This window comes from Cyprinodon tularosa, unplaced genomic scaffold (assembly GCF_016077235.1).
Source record: "Cyprinodon tularosa strain WSP-4 unplaced genomic scaffold, ASM1607723v1 ctg566, whole genome shotgun sequence".
NCBI classification, from domain to species: Eukaryota; Metazoa; Chordata; class Actinopteri; order Cyprinodontiformes; family Cyprinodontidae; genus Cyprinodon; species Cyprinodon tularosa.
The window spans coordinates 330,851-356,690 of record NW_024039303.1 but is presented as its reverse complement, the minus strand read 5'-3'; the positions used below and the strand labels follow the sequence as shown (position 1 = coordinate 356,690).

Genomic DNA, 25,840 nt, shown 5'->3' with positions numbered 1-25,840 from the left:
AAATCCCGATCGCATAATCAGAAGAGGGTCCTCCACCCAGAGACAGACCTGATGTGATTTGTAACCTTTCTCTTCTTAAGTGGAGATTAAGGCAAATCTCCGTCACATTGTTTCCTGCAGCAGGAATGGATAGTCTTTTCAAAGAAATTAACATGGTTGAAAAAATAGAAAATATCTCACAGTTTCCCCTTGTCTGGTCTGCTTTGCTCGACTCTCTTTAATCTAGAGCTCAAAGTTAGTTAGTTAGTTTTTGGATTAAATGACCTTAATCTAAAGTCCTGAGCTCTGTAAACTCCTAAATCTTTCTGCTTTTGACTGATTAACCCACCAGGCTGAGACACCATTTTGGGCGTGTATAACCGCTACCTTTCTGGTAAGATCTTGCCCAATAACCTGTCTTTGGCTTTGAACCAAACCTGAGCAGGTTAGCTTCAGCCTGACGGATGGAAACACTTCGTATCTCACAGCTGATGAGGGAGCCCAGCTCCCTCCAGGGATCACTTTGCTAATTAGTATTAATTACTCTAAATTCAAGCCCTACATCCAACCTCTGCTTTTCCCTTCTCTATGCCCGATGGAATCCCTGAAGACAATCCAGGATGAGGTTTTACCAGATAAGTCTCTCATAACTAAAAAAGATGAGTTTTAAACATGAGTAGAAGGCCTAAATATGCTTATAGTCCCTGTTCAGTAATAAAGACAACTAATACATATGTCATATGTGGTCATTAAGTCATCATTGAGCTTAGTAATATTATAGCTAATTTGCATCATTAAACTGACACAATGTGGATAATTAACCTGTTGGGAGCCATATTTATGATTTATCACAAGTAAAGAAGTTCAATAATAAAATGATAATTGGATTACCATTAGTTATCATATACAGGATTTCCTACAGGAGATGGGTAAAAGAGATCTTAGGTTGACTTTAATAAACCATGTTTCAATTTTTTAGGAATCACAAAACACGAGCATGACCTGTAGTTCCACCATGTCGCATTTGAGAGACCTATCAGCAGAAGGAATGTGATTATTTGGTGTAAGATCCAAATTAAGACTTTTTTTTACATTTTTTTTTCTTAATAATAAGCTCAGGACAGGTTCTAGTAGAAATACTTAACAGTTTTAATATTATCTAAAACATGTATAAACCACAGAAACACAAAGAATATTACTAAAGGAACTCTTATCATTTAGACAAACACAATTAGACTTGTGGTCTTTAATACAGAAAATCATATCACATTCTGCATATTGCTTTTTAATAGAGTACAAATATAGAGGGAACCAAGCAACCTATTTTAGTCACTGATAACTGTTAGCAGGTACAGTAAACATAGAAAACAACAGTAAAACGGATCAATGAAGGATGGGGAAAAAAATGCATTCTATGGGTCGCATTTACTCATCCAATTTAATTCAATTCAATTTCCCCTCCGAAATGCGTAGAGTACGTTGGATTTTGCAGTTTTGTGTTTTAACTGGGAGGGAACTGGAAAAACCCACAACTCTTCTTTAACTAAGCAGCAGCCTAAAAAAAATAGCACATATCCTTGAGGACAACATTGAGGACAACAATAATAAATAGTTTTATGCAATCATCTTTTTGATAAACAGTGTAAGGGGCCCCTCTAGACTATTGTTATGTTTTTGTAAAGCTTTTAAGCAAACTTGTTCAATAATGCTATGAATTGTGTAAAAAGGCATGTGTCACTAGAAAGATAGGAATAGGTACAATGCACACAGACTCCAAACAGCTCACACTATAGCCCCATTTACACTGCCCTCCGAAGACCGATGCATGCCTAGCTTGGATCAGTTAACCCTGCAGAGCTCGGTTCCTTAAGACCATTTACACATCACGCTAGCACGATTCCTCCCCTCCTAGTGACAATATACGGTACTACTGCTCTCTAGAGGTAAACAAGCAAATCAACATATCAGCGCTGTAACATTCAGGAAGGTGTGTTTTGTTATCACTGGGATATTTTGTTGTTTGCGGAGAGTCAGGCAAAGAAGGCAGCCTTTGGTAAATTTACTTGACAGAATCGGCTTTTGGTAAGTGGATACAACAAATGATAGTTGAATCAGGGCTTAAAAAACGATGGACTTTAAGGCTCATCACACTGCTGAGCAGAATAATCACTGGAAATTAGGGATGGAACGGTTTATGAAAACCGTCTGAACCGTTCGGTTCGACTGTCTACGTTCGATTCGCATGTGTTGCGTTCTGTTCATGCGCTGCTCCTTTTTCTCATAGGCAAAGCGTGTACACTCCAGAGCAGAAGGTGGCGGTACTGCGACCAAAGCCAACCACCAGTAGTAAACAAGAAGACGAAGAAGCTAAGCAACGTAGCAGAAAAAAATCAGTTGTTGTGGAGAATTGTGTGGGTATAGCGAGTTGGAAAGAACAGGAGTTGGAAGACACGCCAGCAGCACTTTATAGGTCTGCTGTATGGGACCACTTTGCATTTAGAGTGACCTACGATTACGGCGGAAAGAAAGTTGTGGATAAAAATGCAACAGTGTTCAAGCATTGTGCAACACGTTTTGTTTATGCTAACAGCAACACGACCAACATGTCAGGCTAACAATCAACATATACCGAACCGAAAACCGTGACCACGAAACCGTGAACCGAACCGAACCGTGGATTTTGTGAACCGTTCCACCCCTACTGGAAATCGTGAGGCAAAGAAGGGAAGCTAGTATTTTTATGAATGTCTCAAATTTCATGATTAGGGAGGCTGACTGTGAAGAGATGGCGAGGTCTGCTCATGCGCTCTTTGCTATGGACGAACTGAGCCAGAACTGAACCACGCCGAGCGTTACTGATGAACTAGTACCAGTTTAGCACGGTTTGCTTGTGTCGGGCAAAGTGCGGTGTGCATGCCATTTACACTCAACAGGTATCTCGGTTAGCGTGCTCAGACCGATTTCGGCACGGTTTGAAAAGGGTAGTGTAAATGGGGCTTATGTGAGGGCCTTTCTACCAGGGCTGGCTTTCAGAGTTCCACAGCTACATTGAAAGCCTCTTATTCACAATTGCAAAGAAAAATCAGTCTAAATTTCTAAATTTTTGCGGCTTCTACGAGGCCTTTTGTAGTGTATGGCTTCACGTTAACTGCTAGTTGTCTTTTTCGGACATTTTCTTTTTTTATGTTAAGTTAAATTTAGTTAGTTTGGAAATGTGTGTTTGGTTTGGTTAATGTTAACTAGTCTTTTGTGAGTATTTTGTTGATTCATTTATTGTTGTTTGTCAAAAAAATTTGTCTGAAATAAATTCCTCTTCTATTATATTCTTTTCAGCCATAGCATAAATAAATTCTAAGAACTTCTTCAGAATTTATCAGAGCAAATGCTAAATTGTTCATGTAATATATTCCCATAATAGTTCTAACTTTAATATTAGATTGGATATAAAAGTGATATGCTATATATGTGTGATTTCTACGTCTGTTCTTTACTTGGGTTGTTAAGTGAGGGGCTGGGGTTGCTAGTGTAGAGGCAGTGCCTGCCCATTTTGACATTAAAATAAAAAGATTTTTGAAATGGCACATTTTTTAAAAAACAGCTGGATGTTTTTTTTGTTTTCAGTTTTTCTTTTAACCCTTTATAGGGCAAGTTACCGTTTTGAATCACTTGTATAACCCTTACAAACGGAGTCCCCCCATCCCTCAGTGAGGTCTAGAAGCTCAAGATTTATATGCAGCAACGATAGTCCTACGTGGGTCTACATGTTATTTTGGTATTTGACCAATTAGATGAGCCCTTTAATTATGTATTACCTACTGAAAATTAAGTTGAAAAAAAAGTTGACAAGTTAAGTAAAAAAGTAAAAAGCTAATTGAAAAGTTAAAAAGTAAAGTTAAAAAGTTAAAATGTAAGTACCTGTATCAGCATTAATGCTCTGTTATGCTGTAACAAAAAAATGTGTTTCTTTCACTCATTGAGCGTTTTTCAGGAATATCTTATAAAAGCCTTTTTTTTATATCAAGGTAAGTAGCAGTTGAGTGTTATTACATTGACCTTCATTTTTACCATTAAAATACAAATATTTTTTGAATGTTACAAAACTACTAAGGTTTTTTCCTGTCCAGTCTTGGTTTGAAATTTTGATTTTCAAAGTATATCACTAAATGCCCTATGAAGGGTGGAGTGCTTTAACTTTTCTACAAGTAGAGACCAAAAATGGAAGAACAGAAACATCCAAAAACATCCCTCACTGCCTTGATCAAGTCAATTCCATTTTATAACTTTTATACACAATCTATTTAAAATAATTTCTAATAACTGATAAATATTATATATAAAAAAAGGTTTATACAAACCTTCCAGAACCCTCAGACTAGAACTGAGAGCCTATATATGTGTGTGGTGCCATATTTTTCAACACATAATCAGATGTCTTTTTCCTTTGGTTGTTTTATACTCAGAATGTTTCTTGGCAGCAACCTTTGGACAAGCCGTGCATGTTTAGAACAAATAATTAAAAATCTGCAGGTGCAAGAACTACTAGAACATTATGCCTCCTAGAACAGTAAAGAAAGATGGATGTGCTTTTATGTGCGTGCATGCTTTACAATGAAACCATTATCTGTATTTTTAATTAATTCTACACCCAAAAATATTTTTACTAAGATCAGAGAATTATGTAAAATCCTAAGGTCCGTATTTAAATTCTCAATAGTTTGAGTCATTGTCTATTTTTGACTGACAATTCTGTTCCTGTAGGAAGATATATAATAGTGCGTCTGATATTGACTGTTATATAAACATAATTGTATACAATCTGTAATGCAGCAGAGTTTCTAACCTGTGTTTCCTATGCCAAGTTGCAGGCCGCTGCGGTCCTTTGTTAGGCCGTTGGTTTTGGGACTGGCACTCGGCGCCACGGTGGCCACCGCTCTGGGAGGTCGCTTCCCTGGAACCTTTACTGTTGTCCTCAGCAAATCAATCTCCTTTCCATGCACATTCTGCATGTAGTCCTATAGAAATAATAAAAATAAAAAAGGACAGGAATAAGCAAACATATTTTTCAATAAGATACCTGATTACACACAGTGGACCGCCTTGAAAAATTTCCAAGTATTTTGGAAGAAAAACAAATTAAAAGGCTATTCAGTTTCCAACCCCATTATTCACAGCCCACCTCAGACCCTCTGTGAAGGCTTTGTGATGCTGGAAGAATTATTGTAAAGCCATTATACATCACCTGTGCCCACGCTGTTCCTCTAAATAGCAAGATGTTAGGCTTAATGAATGCAGACTGTCTCATAGTTTTTTTTTTCCAATTTGCCCATCTGATTTGGTTTAAAGTGACTACTTCCCAAATGTGGGAAGCCAAGGTGAAAATCATCAGGCTCAGCAGAAAAAAAGCCCAGATAGAGGCGAGCTCGGCCTTTGCCGTCCCCCCAACGGCTCCTCTGCTTTATTACCGTGTCATAAAGCACTCATTTCTTTCCCAAGCCTCCTCGCTAATTACCCAGTGAGCGCTCTCATTTCATTTTATTGCTGGAATTAACAGCCAGATCGAAGCGTGCAAAGCTATTAAGATGTGTGATTAAGCCACATTCAATTAGTTTCTACAAACAATTTAATTGATGTAGCAGATAGAATTAACAGAAGGTGATTGTGTAGATGGCTTGGCTGACTGCGAAATTAAAGGTTCCCCTCTTCCACTCTCTGGCTGCCTCTCTCCTTTTTTTCCCTTTCCGTACTCCTTCTCTGCTCCGCTGCTCAGAATGAGTTGGAGCTGTTACCCTGTTAATGTAACTGTCTTCTTTATTTCACCTTACCCTGTAAGTCAACAGATTCATAGATTCATAGATTGCCCCGATGACCCGTAATAGCGGTAATGATCAAGAGATAGCCTGTTCAGTCAATTACATACCTCAGCATGGCCCGGCACTGCTACGCTTTAACTGCCTGTAAATTAAACCACTAACACACTGTCAGAGGAACAAGGCCACACACACACGGTTCAAATCTAACCGCTGGTCTGGTTTTTGAAGTTTGAGCTGTCTCATTAGACGCAAAATGCTGCCTGTATCTTTCATCTGATGGGGGCAAATGATCTCAAAGCTTCAATCGCGGGACTGGAGGTATTACAGGTTGGTGGGAGGGATTTAGAGGGGGCATCTCTAAACGCAGCGCAGGGCTCCTAAGCTGTCTGCTGCCAGCCAGCCAGCCGAGTGTTTAAGAGGTATTAGCGGCCCAGCGGGATTCTGACAAAGATGGATGTGGGAGGCTGGTCAGGCTCCGCTGCCATGCAGTGAGAACCATTATAAATAAAAGCCAGCGTGGAGTCCAGGCGAGGCATGTCTCCATTAGCTGGTAACATGGACGGGCAGCACAGGAGAAGCTACGATGACCACAAAACAAACCCTGTTTTTTTTAACGATGCCAGGCTGTAGGAAAAACGGTTATCAAACAGGCATATTTTACGTGGTACGTTGCCCACAGATTGTTTAACCTTCTCAACACATGTTCCATCAGTCAACACAAAGTAGAGTAAAGCTGTGAAATTAAAAAAGTCACAAAAATCTGACAGGTGTTGCACATATTTGATTTACCAGCGTTTACCTCTTTGTGAGGTAGCTTAAGAGAAGGTTTTCTAAGTATTGCTAAAATTATCAATCAGATTTAGCTATTGGCTTTAAGTGAATTGTTCTTAATGTGAAACAGCTGTGATGTGAGTCATTTCTTCGTAGCGATGGCTGTATATTTGGGGTCACTGTCCTGCTGAAAGGTCAACCACTGACCACGTCTTCAGCCTTCTGCAGCGTTAAACAGCTTTTTCTCCAAGAGTTCCCTGCATTCAGCAGCCTCCACCATTTACCTCTGACTGATTTTATTGGGTTAAGCAGGAAACAAATACAATCCTTACAGCATAATACTGCCACCTCCATGCTTCCTTGTCAGGATGGTAATCCAGGGTAATTTGCAGTTATCATTCTGTAGTGAGTTTGCTGTTCTGCTGTACTTTTTCCATTTTCATGGAAATGAAACAGGAACTGAATAGCCAGGAAGCTGGAACCTGGTGCAGTGAATCGTAATGTTTTGTTGTCGCTTTTTTCCTATAATTTGTTCCTGATTAAATAAAAACACATTGAAATTTTCAAGTATTATCTCTGAGATGTATATAGTTTGTAACTGTTTATCTAAACCTCACCTTGTTTAAAAGTTGTCCACAATGTTAAATCCCCAATTTCATACATTTATTCTAAGTTTAGGTTGAAAGATTTCTAACCTGCAAAGCTGTTTGTTGTGTTCGTTTTTTTATTAGAGTTGCATAAATGTGTCACACTTTTTTATAGCTGTAAAAACAAAAAATCACATCAAATCCACAGAAAATACAGCAAAGTTTGTGTCTGTATGACAAGCTGTGAAAAAATCCAAGGGCTACGAGTTCTGTTTCAAGGCACTTGGTAAATGATGTGTATGGCTGTAACATTCCAGTGTTTTTGGCAATAAATCTGACATAGAGGCCGATTAGGTCCCAAAGACACGTACAAAACACAATACAGCGACAAAACTATGATGCACACTTGAAAAATAAAAGCAAGAGGAAAAGAGAGGAGGGGTGCGAAACTCACATGTAAACTGGGGTGGTAAGTGAGGACGCCATTATCGCACAGTGTGACATATTTCTTTTTCCACTCCTTGTTGAGGGATTTGCCACTTCGCTTCAGAAGGATTCCCTGTAAGAGAGAGCGCACCACGGTGAGCATATGCTCCTCTAAAAGCAGCATGGTTGATGATATGAGCCATTATGGACGTTAAATACCATAAAACTGCTTTATTATTGTGGGTACAGATTTGCTGTGGTGCTTATGTGAGGAATTATCTTTGTTGGCACAGGCAACAAAAATAAAATAAGTAAAATGGTAGTTTAATAGAATAATTGGAAGTGGGTGTTTATGCAAACATGAGAAAGAATAGCAAATAATCACCTGTTTGTTCCTGTTCTGGTAAAGTCTGATGGGTGATAAGTTCAAATATACTTTAAAAAAAAATGTTTTAACATTTTCAGCTGGCAAAGTTTTACTGACACAAAAACCAGTGAAGAAGAGAGTCAATCCAATTTGCCAGACCTCCTCCCTCCTTTCATACACATTACATGTTGAACTCCAGAAGACCCCAAAATCCTCGGATTAAAGAGTGTGATCTCCCCTCTTCAAAGCACACTCACTCCTGCTCCTATTCTACTTTATCTTTTGGAGGCCTTTTAGAGCCTTGGATGGTTTCCTTATCTGCAGAGTAAATCCACTGGTAAACAATGCAGTTCCTCTGCAGGAGGTGACCAAACGCTGCTGAATGCAAGGGCCAGGAGGCTTTACGGGGTTAAATAGTAGGGAGGGGCACGCTTAATTAGGGGATTAAGTGGGACAGTGTTTGTGCTTTTCCAGCCCTTCCCCATGTGAGTGTGTGTGAGAGCTAAAAAGGGGGAGGGAGGGTGTAATGTTTTTGCTAGTCAGTTCCATGCTGCAGCCTTTAATCCTGATTAACATATCAGGAAAGGGTGACCCTCAGCGACCTGGGCACCAGGCTGTTTGCCGACAATCATCCTAATCCGAAACCTGACTCATATGGGGGGGGGGGGGGGGGGGGGGTCTAATCAATGCTTCTCTTACCTTGAAAGTTTTATTGTTTCTGCTGCAAGAAACTCATAAGAACTACTGTTGAAACACTGCATAATATTCATATTTTAGAAAACTCTTCTGAGGTAAAGACGCTGAAGACTTTGTAAAATAGTTGCAAACTAAACCATTTTTAGATAGAGAAGAAGTAAACCATAAGTCATTTATGTTTTGGAGGAGGTGTATGAGGTTTTTTTGTTTTTTAAGAGGATAAAAATTTATATTGAGAGTATTGTTTTTGTTCCTTTTTGTCATGTTTCTTATGTGGAAATGGATATCTCTGATCACAATAACCACAACTTTTGGGAATTTTTGGCCTACAGCATAACCTAATCACAAAAGCCTTATCCCTCTAGAATGAGCTGATATTCACAATGATTTGATTTTTCTTCAAAAATGACTGTTAAATAAGTACCTACCTATAAAAAACCTTGTTGTAAAACATGAGCAAAAAGCAGAGTAAAAATTCAAAGAAAACAAAGCAGAGAAACTTGTCTCCCTATTATGATAAATTAGTTTAATTCAACCAAATTACAAATAAAATATCTCAAAATTTGATATTCTGCTCTGTTAATATGCAATAAGTTAACATGGAAGTCCAGTTAAAATTGTACATATTTGTTACAAGTCCATATTAAAAATTATTTAATTTAAACTTAAAAAAACAACAAATTAATAAAAATCATAATGCATATCCAGTGGCTCTGGTTTACTGTTCTACAATTACTGATACTTTGTTTTGTTGTTTTTTTTCAGGAGGAATAATTGTGTCCTCTGATCAATAAGTTGCTGACTGCTAAAGCTCTTTTCCATGCAATCAATAAAAGAGAAGCAAACACTTTTTAAATGGCTCTCTAATCATACAGGGTAAATGATCCAGTGAAATGGCCTCTGGCAACTTCTGAATACATGTTTTACAAGCAAATATGTTGCTCATCCTTTTGCCTTACTGGGGCATACACAAATCTATACATCCAATCAGACTGAAGCTCTATATTATTTGTCAGAGTTGAATCGATAAAGAGGTGAGAGGATTGCATGAAAATCAACTTCCCTCTTTTTTTTTTTTTATAAGGAAAGCTGGTTACATCTCAATAATTTACAAATGAAGAGTGAATTGGTTTTGGTAATTCACTTTAAAAGCAGAAAAAATATTTCTAGAGTGATGTTTTAATTGTTTAGTTCTTTAAATATTTACTTTATCTCCCAGCTAATGAAAACTCAAAATTTGAAATCCCCCCCCCAAAAAATCAAATAAGAAATATCAGATTATCACCATTTTGAGAACACATTTATTTAAATAAAAAGACTCACGGAACCAAAAGAGAGTCATCTACATCCTCCATAAGGAGGCAGAGCCGACTGCCCCTAAGTTGATCAGAGGAAAGTTGAGTGAAAGAAGAAATATCAACAAGTAACAGAGGTAAGCACAGCCTTGACAGGATTGTATTGGAACATCTAATGAAGGTTTTTCTTTTTCCCTGAACCAGAGAAACTGTCAGAAGCATCTTAAATGACCCAGATCTGACGTCAATAAATAAAGGCTGTTGTTAAAGTAATCTGGGCTTCGTTCATACCTCAGCTAAGCTACAGGCTGGCTGCATCAACGCCATCCTGGACCGATGCAGTAATTCAAGCAAAAGGAGAAATATAAAGATTTTCTCATGATACATTCCTAGATTTTCTTTTTTGTTTTGGTCTTTTGAGATGTTCTTTTACTGCATAAAATCCTAAATAATATTACTATGTGTGCAACTTTTACTTTTTTAAGTGGATTACTGAGATATATTAACTTTTTGAAGAAATTGTTGTTTACTGAGATACACCCGTTTTCCAAATATAAAAGTTATTTATCATCACCTAATGGGTTGTTTTAATAGATATTTAAAGTAATTTTAAAGGCATCAAGTCAACTATTAAAAGCAATATGCCAACCTAATTTCTCTGCATCCTTTAAGATGACAGCAGAGCTTCTTCTAGTGTCCTTCCCTTTAAAAATAAAACACAAACTCAAACCATAAGTGTGTGTACCAGCCTATAGGACATGTCTAAAACAGGCAAAGCATCAGATGTTCTCCCTGTGTTCACACAATTCAAATCTACCCAGAAGAGACAGCATCATCCTCTCCCTTTGTTGGAAGACTAGGAGAAAAGCTGCATCCTGCCACAGTGGCTAACTGATAGTTTCTCTGTGTGACACACCAGGAGAGGGGTGGGTGGAATGGGGGGGCGGGGTTGTGTCTATGTTGGGTTGTGATGGGGGGGTACAGAGGGGGTCTGTGAGCAAGGATGCCGCTGATGGAGGCTCTTCGGCAGTGACTGCATTGTTATCTTTGCTCACTTTTTGTATGCTGGAAGGAGGAGCAGGGGGGGTGGTCTGTAATTTGGGCTGCTAGGGGTGAGGGGGCACTGGCAATTAAGCTCACATTGTTGCTTTGATCCTCCTGATTGTGTAGTTGACCAGTCTGATCATCAGACTGGAGGCAAACTATTTGCAACAGCAAAGAAGACAAAAAACAGCTTGTAGACAAAAGTTGAGTGGAGACGGGTCCAATGTCATTTTTAAATTAAAAAATTCCAGGTAATTAGCCTTGGAACATGTGTTCAACCTGACTTATCTTTGTAATAAATAAAACAAAATAGTTTAACCTGAAAACAGAATTTTGGTTTAAACTGAACTGATCGACCAAAAGTTTAGATTAACTAATCACAAACAGTAAAGTGCCCTCCAATGAAGTAATTCTTCCTTTGCTCATTTGTTAGGAAATTCTTACTTTTTACAATGAGAGGATTAATAATCCCACTGTCACTATAGTACTTCATAAAATAAAGACTTTCTTTATCTTTATGACATCACAAAATATTTAATCTAATATGAAATTAGCTCTCGATCAGATTCAGCACCTAGAACCAATACACAGGGAGGTTTCAAATTGAGCGCAGGAGCTTTGAAACACTCAACCTGCCATTATTTCTGCTGTAAAGAAGATTTGGCAATTTTCTTCCAAAGGGAATGAGGAGGTCTGGCTCAAAAGAAGAAGAACATTATCCTCTATCATCTGCAGGTAAAGAGGATAATACAGGGCTAGTGACCCGCTTTAAAAAGCCCTCATATAATCAGGAGTGATTACTAATCAACGTGTCCTTTACTTCTGCTCAGGTTAACGTTGTATATCTTCAGAAATGATTCGGACTCTGTTCACTAGTTTGAAACTGCCACATGGAAGCCCATTACTAAAAATCAGGATGAGGGAATTACAATAAGAAGCAAATAAATGAAATGAATAAATAAATAATTATACTAAAAAAAGAAAGATAATTTCAAACATTTTTTCCCCCCTACAGAAAATGTTGCTTTGTTTTGTAGAAATATTTTTTTCCAAATTTTCTAAGAAATGTCGTGTTTGTGTCCTCCATCTTTTTCCATTTACAACTGTCCAATCTGATTATATGGACGTTCATGAATGTCTATCCAGTACTATCAGTCTTCACCTAATCAAAATAAACTAAAGCCAGAGATTTATTTTTATAAATGATTAGTATAACCATTGTGTAAATTAAGTGGTAATATAAGAAAATTGAAATCTTGTTAATTGAAACAGAAGTTAGGAAATAAAAAAGGAAATTATTCAAAATTTATACTACATTTACTCCTTCTTTGGCTATATTAAATTATTTTGTTATAACATGCCTAAAATAGCGTTGTCCTTTTGGTTAGATTTTTTGTTGTTGCTATAAAAAAACATTTGAAAGACCGGCCTCAAACTAAACATTTTTGATTATGCATAAAATAATAAAATCATAGAAACTAAACATAAGGAAACTAAGGGGGGTTGTTAAGCTGGTATATTTTATAAGCCTCTTTATATCCATAATTTTGTAATTTATACAAATATGACAATATTATCTTATTTGCTGTTCTGTCTCGCCATCTAGTGGTTTCATCAGCTGCACAGAATCATTTCCCTGCCTTATATATATTGAAGAAATGCAGTGAGACAAATATTAAAAAAAAACTTTAAAGTGAAACAGAGAAAACTGAAATAAATAAATTTTAAAATATATATGTTAAAGCATATTTCTAGAGAAGTGATTCATAGGTATTTGCAATTACTGAGAATTTTTTTAGAGTAAAGAAAAAGTATGTCTTTAAAATCTCATTTAATTATTATTTGATTACATGGGCCTCACAAATAATTTTCTATGGATTTTGTTTTATTTTTAGAAAAACATTTTATAGCTAAAGGCCCTTTTTTCCACAGGTGTTAAATTGCTAAGTTATAATAAACAAAGATGAATTGAGATAAAGCAGTTTAGCTCAGATTACGTTGATAAATCACCTTTAAACACATCCAACGGCAGAAATATTTCTATTTCTGTTTTTATCAACTACTGCAAAACCTAAACAAACACGCAGCAAACTGTATAAAATAATAATATTGTTGACTTTCAGTAATATATTCTAAATATTTTTTATCCATTATCTAATTTACTCATTAAGAGCTTTAGCATTTACAGTAACTACATGACAGTATTATTATTTTTTCTTTATTTAGCACTTTTTTTTTCCAATTTGCCCCCTAAACCACCCATTAATAATATCCCAGACATATTTAATTAGTTGGTTTGTATTGTGTTGTGTTTGTTGCCTTGCATAGTGATTTTTGTACCTCCTGCATTATTAAGCTGGTCCATCTGTACGCCCCTTTGTGTTACGGCTCTGTTTGAAGAGTCATTCAAAGATGACAGTAAAATGCAAATTGAAATACACTTCAAATGGCATAATAGAACATTTAAACAAAAAGTAGTTATGGTTACGAATTAGTTTCCTAATTTGGTCTAAAATTCTGTTTATAATTAAAGGGAATCTGTGTGAAATATGTAAGCAATGCTAAAGTAATATATATTTAGAATAAACAAAGTCTTTGAGAGTTTAGCGGAGAAATTCTGAATTTTTTTTTTAAATCTTCTAATTGACTTTAATTTAGCAGTAGGATTTTTTTTTTTTTTTTTGCTTTTCCTTTTCGTCATCATGTTATTTGCAATTCTGCGTCGCCATCTAGTGGCAGTAGCAACCTCACATTGTGTCTGGCTGTTATGATTAACCCATCACAAAGTTAAAACAGGTATTCATACTTACCCTGACAATTATGAGAAATGAAATCAAAAGAAAAGTAAAACTGCTCACCTGTTTGATAGGTATGGCCCTCCCACTGCCTATGCTGTCTGTTTTACTGTCAACGCTCTTTGCTTGCTCACTGCCTTTCCGTGACTGCAAGAGAACAAGAGAGTCAGTCAGAAAGTGTTGCAACACCATGGCTATAAAGCAGAGTGGGGGCTGTGGGGTGTGAGGAGGTGAGTGCAGTTTTTTTTGTGTGTTGGGAGTTGTGTGGGTGACACAGGTAGACTGTGGGTCAGAGGGTGGGAAGGTGAGGAAGCATGTTCTCTCTCTTTTTTTTTTTTTTTCTTCTTTTTTTTTTGCGCTTCTGCAGTATTTGTAGGGAAACTCAGCGTTGCAAAAATAAAAAGTCTCAAAAAAGAAGCTTCAAAAGAACACACAAGCAGACCAGCAAAACATACAGCAGGAACACCAACGTGCAAGTCAAAAAGAAAATATAATATAAGAGACCAAAACAAGACCACACTTGACACATCTCAACACGGAGGAGACAACCAAACATTGAGTCATGACTCAGCCCTGAAACCCTTCGCCGATCCTCTCCTTTGATTCACATCATGAGTGGGCCCTCAGTGGACCTGAAGACCCACTGCTGTGCTACCCAGGGAAAACTTTTTTATAAGGGCTTATGCACAATAAATTAATATTTTCTTTTATATACACATCAAAGAAAGAAAGGCAAATTATTATTCAAAAATAAGGCTTTGGTGAAAGAAGTTCCTCCAACCTGCAAAATCTATAAGGACAGAAATCATTCACATATTAAAACAATTCATTTCAGAGCTTTCAAGTGCAAAAAATACAGTAGAACCTGTTGAAGGGAAAAGGGTGGTTAGATATTGTCATATAGGAAAATCAACAACTTCATAAATGACCTCCCAACCCAACACGGATAGAGACAAGGTAGGGACAAACATGATGAGTGTGTATGGTCTCACTCAAAACATGAGAGATGCTCAGTCACCAATGGAAAGAAGGTAGAATCCCACTTCAAGTAAACCAACTCTGAGGTTTCCATTTTTTTCCAACATTTTATTTCCTTTTGTTTATGATGACTTGTTTTTAGCTTCTATACAGACACCATACAAAGCAAGTCACAAATTCACTTCAAAATATTCAACAGATTGAGCCAAACATTGCAGTTCCCACAAAATATAGGATGGACAATAAAAGGCATTGTTTCATATATTCCTTATAGGTATGTACCTTTTGATAGAGTAGCATTGTAAATAAAATACAATACAAGATATACAGCAGTCTATAGTTTTCATTGAATCCCTTCTTCATGGTAGAAAAGCGATTATGCGAGAGTTCATAATCTCTGTACCAAACCAAAACAAGAAAACTAAAACAATAAGGAACTTAAAGGTGCAAAAAAATAGCTTTTTTTTTTCTCCAAATAAATAAAGGAAGGAAAAAAAACAACAGGATGTTTAACTACATTCATACAAGTCGGTGCAACCCAGTTTCATTTGTTAACAACTCTCAGTATAATTTCTCTGTAATACACCACCCAACCCTGACAGACTGTGCTAACTTTTTATGAAGGCCTTCATAAAATGTTCCCCCAAGCTTCTCTTACCTAAAAAATACCTCTGCATAAGCATACATTTACACCACATTTTTTCCATTGAGTTCAATACTTCAATACGCCCTGGAAAAAACATGAACAAACAAAATAGAAAACAGAACAAACAAAAGAGGAACAAAAGAGAAAGAAAAAGAGTAATAAACAACAACAAATTGGCACCTCTAGTCCTTGAGTCCGCGTTTATGGAAAAAAAGGCCTTGTGATGTCATGTAAGGAAAAGTTTATGTCCTTTTGGTGGCTGAATAACAGTTCCAAGTGTGACTTGACTGTACAGTGTTTATTGTATGTCATATGTCTGAATGAAAGGAGAAAAAAAAAGGTGAATTGGGGGGAAAAGGTGGACGGGGCATTTCCAGAAGAGTCCCTACAGTCTGTCTCACTTGGCGATACTCGACAGTCTACTTTTGAAAGCGCACTCAGAAACTCCGCTGGACTCGATTTTTATGCGGCTTTTTGACGCAAAGTCCTATGGGTTTCCACACGCATTACCCTAAATGTGTTCAAGCACTTAGGGTAAAGCAGCAGCAAACTGTAAGTCCTCACCCAATAATCTCCTCTCTATCAGGTTTGGCAAAGCAGGGGGACTCTTTATTTTTTTTTTTACCCATCATGCTCTTCTAATTCGGAAGGAGTTGGAAAGCCCTTTTTGTTGAAGAAAGGTTGGAAACAGAAGCACAAATCTGCAAATATTAAAAAACAATGTCAAATGGTTATTATTTTTTTTGTTGTTATTTTTACTTATGTTTGGTCGCATACGTGAAGATCCAGCAACAAAATAGAGAATGGAAATATGAAATGGGGCGACATTGAGTGGCAATCATTAATTAATAAGTTCAGATGAATGGCTGGGGAGGGGAGTTTAGTATAAAAAAATGGCGTCATATTATTTAAGTTTCTAACAGTGTGCTTTTTAACACAAAAAGACAGACAGTCTGAAGACCACATTAGACCACAGACAGGTTGACAAAAAAACAGTTTGGAGCTATTGACCATGGAAGCACTAGGAAAGAATAATCTGTGTTGCACTGACACCTAGTGGCCAAGGGCAGTTATGGTCAAAAGTTTGGCTGGGAATGGTCTATGGCTTGTGAAACTGATAGATGAGAGCGGCAGTGAGAGGACAAAGTGAAAAGATCTTCTGATGGGATGGTTTGAGTCTCGATTACTTACTGTAAACACTCAAACTGAGAATTCAGAAGGAGGGCCTTTTTTGATTGGGAGTCAATTTATGCTGGATGTGTTGCACTCTCAGATATAATTAACTTCATAAAAATGTACATCATCATATTCGGGTTTTAACTCTTCAAGAGTCCCAATGCCAATGCCATGAAAGCCTCATTCTTTATTTCTGGTTAATACAAGGACTAGACTTTCATTATAAGCTTATCTACTAATGGCATTAAGGAATACTTTGTATCTTTAATTTCTAATATTTGAATCTTCTATCATTGTCATAAGGTAAAGCATGATCGGTATTGTAGTACTAGTAGCATATGGAGGTTGTTTTTTTTTTAATGTTTTGGATAAGTCAAAGCTAAGAAGATGGGTTCCTTGACACCTTTTTGTTGAAGCATTTTTTTCTCTGTGTTATTTAGTGAAAGGCCAGTGTTTTAAACACTTCAAGTCTTCCATCTCCTGAGCCCATCTCAATCTTCCAGTGTCATTGAAGAAACGTCGTCAATGCCCTTGGTAACGTTCCGTCCTCCACCTTCCACCCCTCACCCTCCCTCCTCCCACCCTTGGCTTGCAGCTCCTCAGAAGGTCATGAGCTGAAACTCCCGCTCGGCCTGCCACTCGGGTACCCACACCGGGTAGGTGGCGTGCTTCGGCATCTCCATGACGCGGACGGGGAGAGGCTCATTTCTCTGGTGGACATGGTTAGTCACTACCTAGCAGGGGGGGAAGGGAGACAACAAGGGGAGCTAGCACCAGCCTGTACCGCTCGGAGGCCACAAAAACCAGCGACTCCCAAAGCAGCTGGGGTGAAAGGATCAAGACAAAAGAAGAGATAGAGACGGACGGGGTGGGATAGATAGGGACGTTAGAGGTGGCATTAGCTACAAAGAAAAGGGGAGAGGGTGAAAGCCAGGAGGCAGAGGTGAGGAAAAGTTTTGACGTACAAGAAGAGAGTGCTATAAAGTAAATCTCGCTTAGCCTGATGTTGTTTTTTTCACAATGCTCACAAGGTTCTGCAGAAGAAAACAAATAAAAATGATCAACTCCAAGATACTTGTTTTAATGGCACTTTGGGCAATTAAGATATTCTCTGCACAGTAGATTGAGATGATTTAAGGATTTCTGTCTTCTGCAGACCTTCTTGAGCAAGCAGAAACAAGGATCTGGCTATGCAAGATTGGAAAAGAGTCTGCAGCAAAAAGAGTGGAGGGCAAAAGAAAGAAAGAAAGAAAGAAAGAAAGAAAGAAAGAAAGAAAGAAAGAAAGAAAGAAAGAAAGAAAGAAAGAAAGAAAGAAAGAAAGAAAGAAAGAAAGAAAGAAAGAAAGAAAGAAAGAAAGAAAGAAAGAAAGAAAGAAAGAAAGAAAGAAAGAAAGAAAGAAAGAAAGAAAGAAAGAAAGAAAGAAAGAAAGAAAGAAAGAAAGAAAGAAAGAAAGAAAGAAAGAAAGAAAGAAAGAAAGAAAGAAAGAAAGAAAGAAAGAAAGAAAGAAAGAAAGAAAGAAAGAAAGAAAGAAAGACAGTATATATAAAGAGAAGCTTGAAAGCCAAGGAAACTGTAGAGGTTAGTGCACACTTAAGCTACAGGTTTTAGCAAAGGGCAAATAAGACAGGACAGGGTAAATAGAGTAAATAGCAAGCAGACAGGGATCGGGAGCAGGTGTTGTGGTAAATCTCAGCAATCAGAATTAATTGGGTCAGGATTCATGACTCATCCAAGCTGTTTTCTGTCTTAAAGTGGCCAGTTGGAGGTTCTGGATTTGTTTCATTGGAAGAGTTTTAACTAGGTTGACTTGAATTAATAGTTCAGCTTCATGTAGTACGGTAAGTGCTGAAGAAATAGTAAAAAAAGAATAAAAATAACAATGGCTGCTCAATAATTTAGACAATGTTAAGAGTCTAGTTTCCTTTTGGTGAGATGAGAGACTTATTCCACTCACTACATCCAATTGGAAAACAAAGAAGTATATGAGTTAATGTTTTTTTTTTTGTTTTTTTTTACACAGTGCTTATCTTTGATATTTGTTTCAAGGCTGAGTTTTTGGCCCATTTCGGGGTTCTAATATGAAGTCTTTTTCTCCTTAGCCCAATGTTCAGTTTCAACGAGACGCTGTCTCTGCCTGACTCGTAGACAGCAGTGCTGGCTTTGAATGCATTTTGAGCAACCTGTCTCCCTCTGGTGGAATAAAAGAAAAAGAATGTGTGCTTGGCACCGTGCCCTCTAGTAGTGTGAGTGGGTGTTGCTTTGCATCAGCTGTCGCATACTTACTGTGAAAATATTCGAGCGCCGCTTCGACTGCTTGCGGATGGGCGTGGGCGTGTTGGAGGCAGCGATGGTCTCAATGCGCATCTCCCGCTGACTTATGCTGGGGGTGGAGGGAACAGAGGAGGAGTAGTCGCTGAAAGCACCCCCACCATTGGCTGCCTGTTGGGAGCGAGAGAGATTAGGAGGAAACGGCAGCATCAGAGGAGATCAGGATGGAAGAGAGAGAGGGATCGTAAAGACAAGGGAAGGAGAGAAAGTCAGTTTGGGACGATGTGATAAGAACGTCGGTTCAGTCACCTAAAAGCAAGCAATCATTAGAGCGTTATTATCGCATAACGAAAGGAATATGCATGTCAGCCTGTTGTGTGCTCACCTGGTTAATGTGAACAGAGGGGATGGATGCAGCTGGCACTGATGAGTGGCTAGGAGAGTTGGGGAGAGATTTGCATGGACCAATAGAGAGCTGCTGCTTTTTCCTCATGGCCACAATCTTCTGGGCAACTGTTGGGAAAAAATATCTTACCCTGTCACACATTGATGACATTGATACTGACTTTTTTTCTCTAGTATATTTTTGTCACGTCATTCTAAGACCATTTTAATTAAAATTATACAGACAGCAGGAGCTCTACCTCACGCTGCTTAAATGTATAGCTTCTATTATGTTTAATTGTCCAGAATCTTCTCTTATCGTCTTAAGATTTCTTTTTAGCACATGCTGCATTTCAATTTAAAATGCTATCCCTCTAAAATAAATTATATTTACAAATAACGCACAAACCCAATGCAAATGTATTGAGCTTAAAAGGATATAGATGTGTAACTAGAACATTTTTAAATCCGTCTGCAATTTAGAGGCTACAAGAGGATAGCTACTGTCTGCTGTGATGACCTAATGAAAATGGGATTTATGTTTATGGACTGAATTCAGGTAATCACGTCATGCAGTTTCCCTCCAGTAAATAATATTTACTACTTTACAGGATGTAACTACATTTCTTAATCCTCATCAAAGTTTTTCACAGGGCTAAAGTCAGGTGACAATGATGGACACTCTAGGATCTTCCAGAATAACCAACTCTGTAGGTGCAACTCTACACTCTACATTAGGTTGTTGCATTGAAACGAGAAAGTTCTGGGTTCAAACTCTGATTATAACTTTTTGCCACTCTTTTCTAAGTCATGAATGTTGGTTTATTTAATTCTCCCTTAATTGAGAATTAATTAATGACTTTACTTCAGACAATTCTTTAAAAAACAAAATTGTAAAACATGCAGATATTATGTATAATTAGTGACATATAATGTTGTGATCTGTATGATTTAGTGCTTTTGTCTGAATAGAGCTATGATGAAGGGAAACTTATTGCATGTACACAGTTAGCTGGACTTATTCTGTTTGCCTCCCTGTTGATCACCAGTTCATCAGGGAGACAAACAGACGACATACTGCTGACAGACATAACCAGGTGTAAACAACTAGTGCTGGCCGACATGTTAGCCTTAACATAATTTAAGCTAACATGTCTATAACATGTAGCTTCAACATAATATATGCTAACATGTCTGTAACATGCAGCTTTAACATAATATATGCTAATATGTCTGTAACATGTAGTTTCAACATCTCTATAACATGAAGCTGCAACATAATATATGCTAACATGTCTATAACATGCAGCTGCAACATAATATATGCTAACATGTCTGTAACATGCAGTTGCAACATGTCTATAACATGCAGCTGCAACATAATATATGCTAACATGTCTATAACATGCAGCTTTAACATAATATATGCTAACATGTCTGTAACATGTAGTTTCAACATAATATATGCTAACATGTCTGTAACATGTAGTTTCAACATAATATATGCTAACATGTCTGTAACATGTAGTTTCAACATATGTTAACATGTCTATAACATGCAGCTTCAACATAATATATGCTAACATGTCTGTAACATGTAGTTTCAACATAATATATGCTAACATGTCTGTAACATGTAGTTTCAACATAATATATGCTAACATGTCTGTAACATGTAGCTTCAACATATGTTAACATGTCTATAACATGCAGCAGCTTCAACATAATATATGCTAACATGTCTGTAACATGTAGTTTTAACATATGCTAACATGTCTATAACATGCAGCTGCAACATAATATATGCTAACATGTCTGTAACATGTAGTTTCAACATAATATATGCTAACATGTCTGTAACTGTAGCTTCAACATATGTTAACATGTCTATAACATGCAGCAGCTTCAACATAATATATGCTAACATGTCTGTAACATGCAGTTTCATCATATTATATATTAACATATCTGTAAGATGTAACTGCAACATAATATATGCTAACATGTCTGTAACATGTAGTTTCAACATATGTTAACATGTCTATAACATGCAGCTTCAACATAATATATGCTAACATGTCTGTAACATGTAGCTTCAACATATGTTAACATGTCTATAACATGCAGCTTCAACATAATATATGCTAACATGTCTGTAACATGTAGCTTCAACATATTATATATTAACATATCTGTAAGATGTAACTGCAACATAATATATGCTAACATGTCTGTAACATGTAGCTTCAACATATTATATATTAACATATCTGTAAGATGTAACTGCAACATAATATATGCTAACATGTCTGTAACAATATCTCTAATTTTACTATGAGTATAATTAAAATAGCATCTGCATGTATAATATCACATTATTTCCAGGAAGAAATGGAACCTAATGCTGGCTAAATGAGGCAATGGTAACCATGTGAACATCCTGAATTGCTCTGCAGCATGTGAAAGCCCTTATTTAATTCCCAGCACACTTGACTGGATATCTTGGGGAGGAGGAGGAGGGGAGGTAGAGCTCATGGCTGCGTGACATGAATTAGCATTGAAGGAAGGCTGGAGATGATCTTAAGCTGCATCGACAGCTGGGACCACAACGCCCTACTGTAGCTTTACAAATAGACAGAGAAAGCAACTGTTACACAGAGTGACTTCTGTAGATGCCAGTCACTTGTTTAATTACTTCAAATTGGACTTTAGGAGGCAATTACGGCAGGGAGAGAAGACAGCATGCCTGTGAAATGCAAAACTACTTCAACAGACACTAAAATGCACCTTGAATAGCAAGCTACACTTCCAGATAATATCCAAGACATTCAAACGAGCTGGAAGTTTAGAGAAAAAATGTGATACAGTTGAGACAACAAATTTTCTAAATCCGACTTATTAATTTGGGAGATAATAGGAGATTAGAGATTCTACATCAGACATGTACGACTAAATCAGTATCATATGATATTAATGTCACAGTGTCACATTGCCTCAAAAATCTTGACTTCAAAATTATTCAGTGTAGTGCTAGCAATAGTTTAACCAACACGTAACCCTTTATAAAATATATTTTTATGTGTTTACGACAACATCTGTGGCTTAAGTATGAGTGAAAACATAACTGCATTGCTGCATGTAGTAAAACATCCAATCATCTATTGAAAGGCATTTATATACATACTAAACAATATTTGGACATAGTATAGGAGCCTACCAGACAAAACACGTAGTTTTTAAAATAAACATTCTATTAAAATCCTATGAATAGAAAACAAAACTGCTGAAGGGAACATCCTTATCATTGAGGAGAAACTAGACCACAAACTTCGAGTTCAACATGTTCTGTTCAAATCGGTTTGGAATGTCTTTTAGCAGTTCTTCAATGGGAACTTCTATAAATCTTGTTTAGAACGTGTGAAAAAGGCTACAACCTTATAGAACAAAAAATTTAAGGTCTAGGGAGACTTTATAAAGTTTTTGTCTGAACTTTTTCCACAAAAAAATTGGGAATTTTAATACAAAAATTATATCCTATATCTTGATAAAAAAAATAAAAATAAAAAAAAAAACACATAATTTCTTTGAATATTCCTTCTTACCATCCTGGAACACTCTCTCCACATTCAGACCATAGGTAGAGCAGGTCTCATAGTATGTGCAGCGCTTCAGATCATTAGAGAGCTTTCTGGCCCGAGAGTCATCAATCACTCTGGGATTGGCTGCACTGATTGCATCTATAAAAAAAGATTCAAAGAAAGACATCAAGGAAAAGTAACCATAGTGCAAGAATACAGCATATTCTAGAAAGCCTCATTATTTTTAGATGATTGTAAACAAAAAAATGTTAAGGCAAACACCTTGTGTTCCGACGAGGACCATGGGCACCTCAGCTGTGTTTCTGTAGCTGGATAGGCGCAAGAAGTAATTGTAGACTGTCTGAAAGCTGATCTCATCCTCCAGGCTAAAGACAAAAACCACTGCGTCCACCCAGGCTGCAAACTGAGGACAAGCAGAGACCAAACACTGTGATGAAGCACCGTGATATGAGCCTTGTTCATTTTTTCCCCCCAATAATCAAATGCACAGAATCTCCTTATGAAACATGTGTTTGTTGTAATATAAAACACGGTTGCTTGCTGCTGCTTTATTACTAGTATGTTAAACTTTAAGCCCTTTTCACTGATGTATACAAAGATTAAAAACATATTGATGCGAGTCATAAAAAGATCCTTTTCTTTGATTTTTATCCCACAGTCGATTGTTTCAGATCATCATACTATTTTTTTTTTTTTTAACCATTCATCATCTGCGATTTTTAGGAGGATTTAAAAACATGTGAAAAACAAAGTCAATAATCTTTATCTCTCTAGAGAAGGTTACAAAGTATTACCAGGGTTCTTGGACTTCAGTGAAGCACAGTGAGAAAAACTTTCCAAAAATGGAGACAAGCTAAAAAAAAGTGGAGATCCTTCCCAGAAGTAGTAGGGCTACCAAATGTATTCTTGCAGACCAACCATCTATCAAGGAGGTCACCCAAGAAATAAAAAATAAAGACCTGTATGCCTTAATTAATTCAATTCAAGTTAGTCTTGATTTAATAATGAAGCAGAAAGAGAAAAAATTGTATCTATTAAAAAGTTGAATCAAGAAGTGGTAGAGTTATCATGCTAATATGCTTTGCTGCTACAGGACCTGGAAAAGTAACGTATCTGCTTTCAAGTCGAAAATACCAGCAGATATAACTTTCTTTAGCTCAGGCGCATGCATCGTTTTGCAGATGGACAGTGATCCAAAGCACACCTGCGACTCAATCCCTAAATGGCTGATAACAAAAAAAAAATGTATGTTTTAAAATGGCTTAGTTAAAGTCCATGTTAAAAGCTAAAACCTTGTAACCTTCCAAAAGAGCTGAATAAAACAGAGAGCAAACCAAAATCCCTCTACAGCAACCGTCTGCCTGCTATTTTAAACAGTTAATGGTAAACGTTTTTACAAAACTTGGAACCAAAAGTTAATAGCTATAGGGGGAATTTAGTTTCCACAAAGGGTCAGGTTAGCTCAGATAGACTTGTTCCCCCAAACTAACAGCTAAAATTATTATTCAAAGTCTGGATGTTTTACTTTTCATGTTATCTTTAAAATCAGCATCCTGATTTTGAACAAAGTGTGACAAAATGCAAACAAGACGAAAACTGACAGAGGCCAGTGGATTATTATCAGCACCATCTGCTCTGATGCTGCATTAAATCTTGTTAGTGCACTTCCTAAATACATACAGAGGGTGGCAGTAGTGCAGCAGCCATTCCTTTGTGCATTGGTAGGGTTAAACACTACAAAGCTGCATGTTTAATAATAATGTAGCAAAGGATTTATCAGATCTATTCATGATATCTGAATAATTTTATTGTTTGCAATTTTGCAGAAAAGAAATGAGAAACTATCACTGTCTGTTCTGCAGAGGATATCGAGTGGAGCTCTAGAAACGGTAACAACCAAATAAGACATGCTATCCCTGAACGTATTTAGCTCCTACATTTGCCAGGATTTCTCCTGTGGCACATCAAGCCTTCGAGTCACAACTAAGAGTGGGAACACAATAGAGGCCTTTAATTACACCACTAATTATACAGGCAGTATAACCACAGAGCCAATCTCAAATGTATTCCTTTATCTTATGGAGCATAATACAAGTGGAAATAAAAAAAAGAGAATATACAACAAATTTTATATAAATATATATATTTTTACAGGTTGGATATTTGATAGTATGATACTTATGGTCAAAACTAAACTTTGATTTTAAATGTAGGCCTTTAGTGATGCTTTAAATATTCCCATCTTTCTGTAACCACTTTTATTCAAGCACCCCTACTGTGCCCTTCCCTCCAACAACAAAACAATCTGTCCTTTGTTTAATTGTGCCTAATGCATCCACTGTCACATATCAACATTTTTTTTTTATTTTGCTGAAAAATATATAAACTTTGTTTAGATAGCACCAGTCGGTGTAATATAAATCCACTATTCTTAAAGATTTAAGTCAAGCTGTGCAATCACACACCGGAAAATAAGAATATTAATCTCTTCCTGACTTTCATATCAATTCATATATCTGATGCAATGATACTAATATTAAAAAAACAACTACTTCAATAGAAGTATACCTTCCTGTGATGAGTTAAATCACAGATTTTGTTCCTTGGAAGGTTTATGAAAGACAACTGATCTCCCTACCCTTTAAATGTGAATGTATCCTTTTAGACACAAAGTGTCTCCTATTTTAAAAAACAAGATGAAAATCCTTTCTGATATTAATCTGAAACAAAAATCAAGAAATTGTAAAAATATCCCAGTTAAATAAATGCAATAATACCTCAATATTTAAGTAGGTATCATCAAAATGGCTTCATTTGTTTCTCACTAACCTTAAAAAAAAGCATCATTGTGTTTGAAACAGTAAAGCAATATACATTTTTTAACTAAGAAAATGTTTTGTGATATTTCCAAGATATCTAGGATTAATGAACCTGTTCCACTGAACCACCGAATGATTAGTTGTTGTTTTTTTCTTTAGTCCAACTGCTTTTAATGTTCTTTCTTGTTTCTGCATCTTT

The 25,840-nt window shown here is 36.8% G+C and overlaps 1 protein-coding gene across 5 annotated transcripts in view; it reads right to left on the bottom strand.

Annotated features, from left to right (window-relative positions):
* The window catches only part of agap3 (ArfGAP with GTPase domain, ankyrin repeat and PH domain 3), a 193,486-nt gene that overhangs the window by 62,774 nt on the left and 104,872 nt on the right, over positions 1–25,840 (bottom strand). For 2 of the 5 annotated variants that reach the window (XM_038305821.1, XM_038305820.1), the window contains exons 5-11: positions 23,084–23,225; positions 22,826–22,960; positions 19,225–19,352; positions 18,855–19,010; positions 13,834–13,917; positions 7,602–7,706; positions 4,820–4,991 (exon numbers count right to left, since the gene is read on the bottom strand). In XM_038305821.1, the coding sequence (XP_038161749.1) occupies positions 4,820–4,991; positions 7,602–7,706; positions 13,834–13,917; positions 18,855–19,010; positions 19,225–19,352; positions 22,826–22,960; positions 23,084–23,225 (922 nt within the window). Of the gene's footprint in view, positions 1–4,819; positions 4,992–7,601; positions 7,707–13,833; positions 13,918–15,530; positions 16,096–16,977; positions 17,393–18,854; positions 19,011–19,224; positions 19,353–22,825; positions 22,961–23,083; positions 23,226–25,840 lie in introns of those variants that run through there. The other 3 variants (XM_038305825.1, XM_038305822.1, XM_038305823.1) reach the window with 3 other exon arrangements.